Source organism: Phalaenopsis equestris, unplaced genomic scaffold (genome assembly GCF_001263595.1).
Source record: "Phalaenopsis equestris unplaced genomic scaffold, ASM126359v1 Scaffold000061, whole genome shotgun sequence".
Lineage (NCBI taxonomy): Eukaryota > Viridiplantae > Streptophyta > Magnoliopsida > Asparagales > Orchidaceae > Phalaenopsis > Phalaenopsis equestris.
The window spans coordinates 101,859-104,447 of NW_018164503.1; the positions used below are offsets into that span (position 1 = coordinate 101,859).

The 2,589-nt window shown below is 42.8% G+C and overlaps 1 protein-coding gene across 1 annotated transcript; it reads left to right on the forward strand.

Moving 5' to 3' along the window:
- Positions 1–5: 5 nt before the first annotated feature.
- On the forward strand, positions 6–1,252 carry LOC110019528 (scopoletin glucosyltransferase-like; the record flags this gene model as incomplete). Its single annotated transcript, XM_020717223.1, has 1 exon — positions 6–1,252. A coding segment is annotated over one exon (1,092 nt), but the record flags the coding sequence as incomplete, so codon positions are not given.
- Between the last annotated feature and the right edge of the window lie 1,337 nt (positions 1,253–2,589).

Consider the following 2,589-nt stretch of genomic DNA (forward strand, 5'->3'; position numbering starts at 1 on the left):
TCGACTGCGTCGTCTCCGACTTCTTCTTGCCATGGACCTACGACGTCGCCGCCGATAATGGCATACCGAGAATCATTTTTGAAGGTTCCAACTTTTTTGCGGCATGCGCTGTAGATAGCTTAGAGCGGCACAAACCTCTAGAGAGCCTGCCGCCGGAGGAGGAGTCCTTCGTCCTCCCCGGTCTCCCACATCGCATCGAACTCCTGCGGTCACAACTTCAAGACAACACCAAAGTTGTCCCTTTTATGATCCCCGTTATCGAGGTCGTCAAGCATGCAAGAGAAGTCTATTCGAAGAGCTTTGGGACGGTGGTGAACAGTTTCTATGAGCTGGAGCCAGATTACGCCGAGCACTCCAGGAAAGTTTTGGGGAGGAGGGCATGGCATGTAGGTCCCGTCGCGCTCTGCAACCAAGCGGAGGTCGATAAATCAGGCAGGGGAGGAGGAGGAAAAACAGGGGAAGAATGCTTGAGGTGGCTTGATGAAAGATCGCCGGGTTCAGTCTTGTACATGTGTTTTGGAAGTATATGCAACTTCACAGCGACGCAGCTGAAGGAGATGGCTATGGGGCTGGAGGATTCCGGCCATCCATTTGTTTGGGTTATTCGAGACGCAGGGGATGAGTGGATTCCTGAAGGGTATGAAGAGAGGATAGAAGGGAGGGGTATTTTGATCAAAGAATGGGCGCCGCAGCTTCTGATACTAAACCATGAGGCGGTGGGGGGCTTCGTGACGCACTGCGGATGGAACTCAAGCTTAGAAGGGATAGCAGCGGGGTTGCCGATGGGAACATGGCCGCTTTATGCGGAGCAGTTTTTCAATGAGCGGCTTTTGGTGGATGTGCTGGGGATTGGGGTGGAGGTGGGTTCCAACGTGTTTGCGATTCTTCCGGAGGATCGGCCGGTGGTGAAAGCGAGGGACTTGGAAGCGGCGGTGAGGAGGGTGATGGGAGATGGGGAGGAGGCGGAGGAGAGGAGGAGGAGGGCGAGGGAGCTTAAAGAGATGGCGAGGAAGGCGGTGGAGGTGGGAGGATCTTCATATAATGATCTTGGGAAGTTGATAGAGGAATTGAGGGAGAAGAAGGAGCAAATTGTCTAAGGGGTTTATTGTTGTTGTTGTTGCTGTTTTTTGTTTTTATCTATATTGATGGCAGCTAGCAATTTTCCACACTCCAACTCCTTAGAGTTGATAATTGCAAATGAACCTCAATTTTCATGTTATTTAGAAGGAAACTATTTTGGATGAATATTAGCTATAGGATATCACAAATTTCTTCAATTCCTTCTTCTGAGAAAAAAAAAAATTAACAAATTTTAATGGAGGAGTATTTATATGAGAGGTGATTGAGATTGTCATAAATTTATATATGAAAATTAGTATCTTATTTTTTTAAAAAAATAATAAGAACATTTTTGATATGATGTAAATGCATAGGAATGGTGTAATATGTAGGTAAAAGCACAAAAAATTTATAAAATATTATTTTTGTTACTTTCTTTTTTTTATTTTTAAATGGAGTTGTCATTTTATTTATCATCGTATGTTTTTTCTTTTTGAATAAGCATTTATTTCAGATCATGTGAATGATTAAGAGAATAGATGAACTGGAAAAGACGAACATATGACAAAGATGACATACTAGAGAAAGGACGTGAAGAGTCTACATGTATAAACCTCATAAGGATAAGTCAAATATGTCAGCCTAGATAAGATCGGGCGGAAGTGCCATGAACAATTATATGCGAAAGAATACCTACGTAAACTGTCCATAACCTGAGATTCAGGTGTGTTTGTCTGTTCTGGGGTCTAGAGTACTCTCAAAGGGAAGTATCTCACTTGGTTAATTATATCTTGATAGTTGGCCAAGAATGTTGTGTTGTATATGAAATTTATAACGATCGACGACGAAACGAATAAAATAGCACGAGAAAATTCACACCAAAAGAACACACAGATTTACTTGGTTCGACAAATTGCCTACATCCACGGAGTTACAGAGGATTTTACTAATTGAGGAAATTACACTGTAGTCGATAGTCTCGACACTTACAAGAGACAACTTTATCTCTTCCTCTCTTTCTCTCTCTATCGGAGAGTCGCCCAAGAAGAAAAAGAAGAAGAATCAAGGATGTGAAACCTGCAAAGCCTCTTCACCTGTTCTCGTAAACCAGGCAGGAAGAGAAAGCCACTGGAGAGAAAACGTGCGTTCCTCCTTCCCTTCGTTTTTCGTCGCCTGTAGCCTTTGCTTTTCGTAAAACCAAAAATCCTTTTTTTTGTTTTGCAATAGGAGAGGAAGTCCACGGTTTCATTTTGCTTGCATTTATGGTGGTGGGGCCAACCGCAGCAAAAAGGCACGCCTCTTCCAAAGTAAGAGGCGGGAACGGTTGGCAGTGAAGAAGAAAGAAAATATTTTTACTTAGCTTTTGCAGGATTATTTAAAACCGGGCTCCACATACATAACAAATCTCCGAATACTCTTGATCTAAATGAGTTTTCCTTACATTAATAGTGACAACTAGCACAAAGCTATCAAATGAGAGTTATTTCATAGGAGAATGCTATGATGCTTTCAAAGCTCCTAAGTTACAGA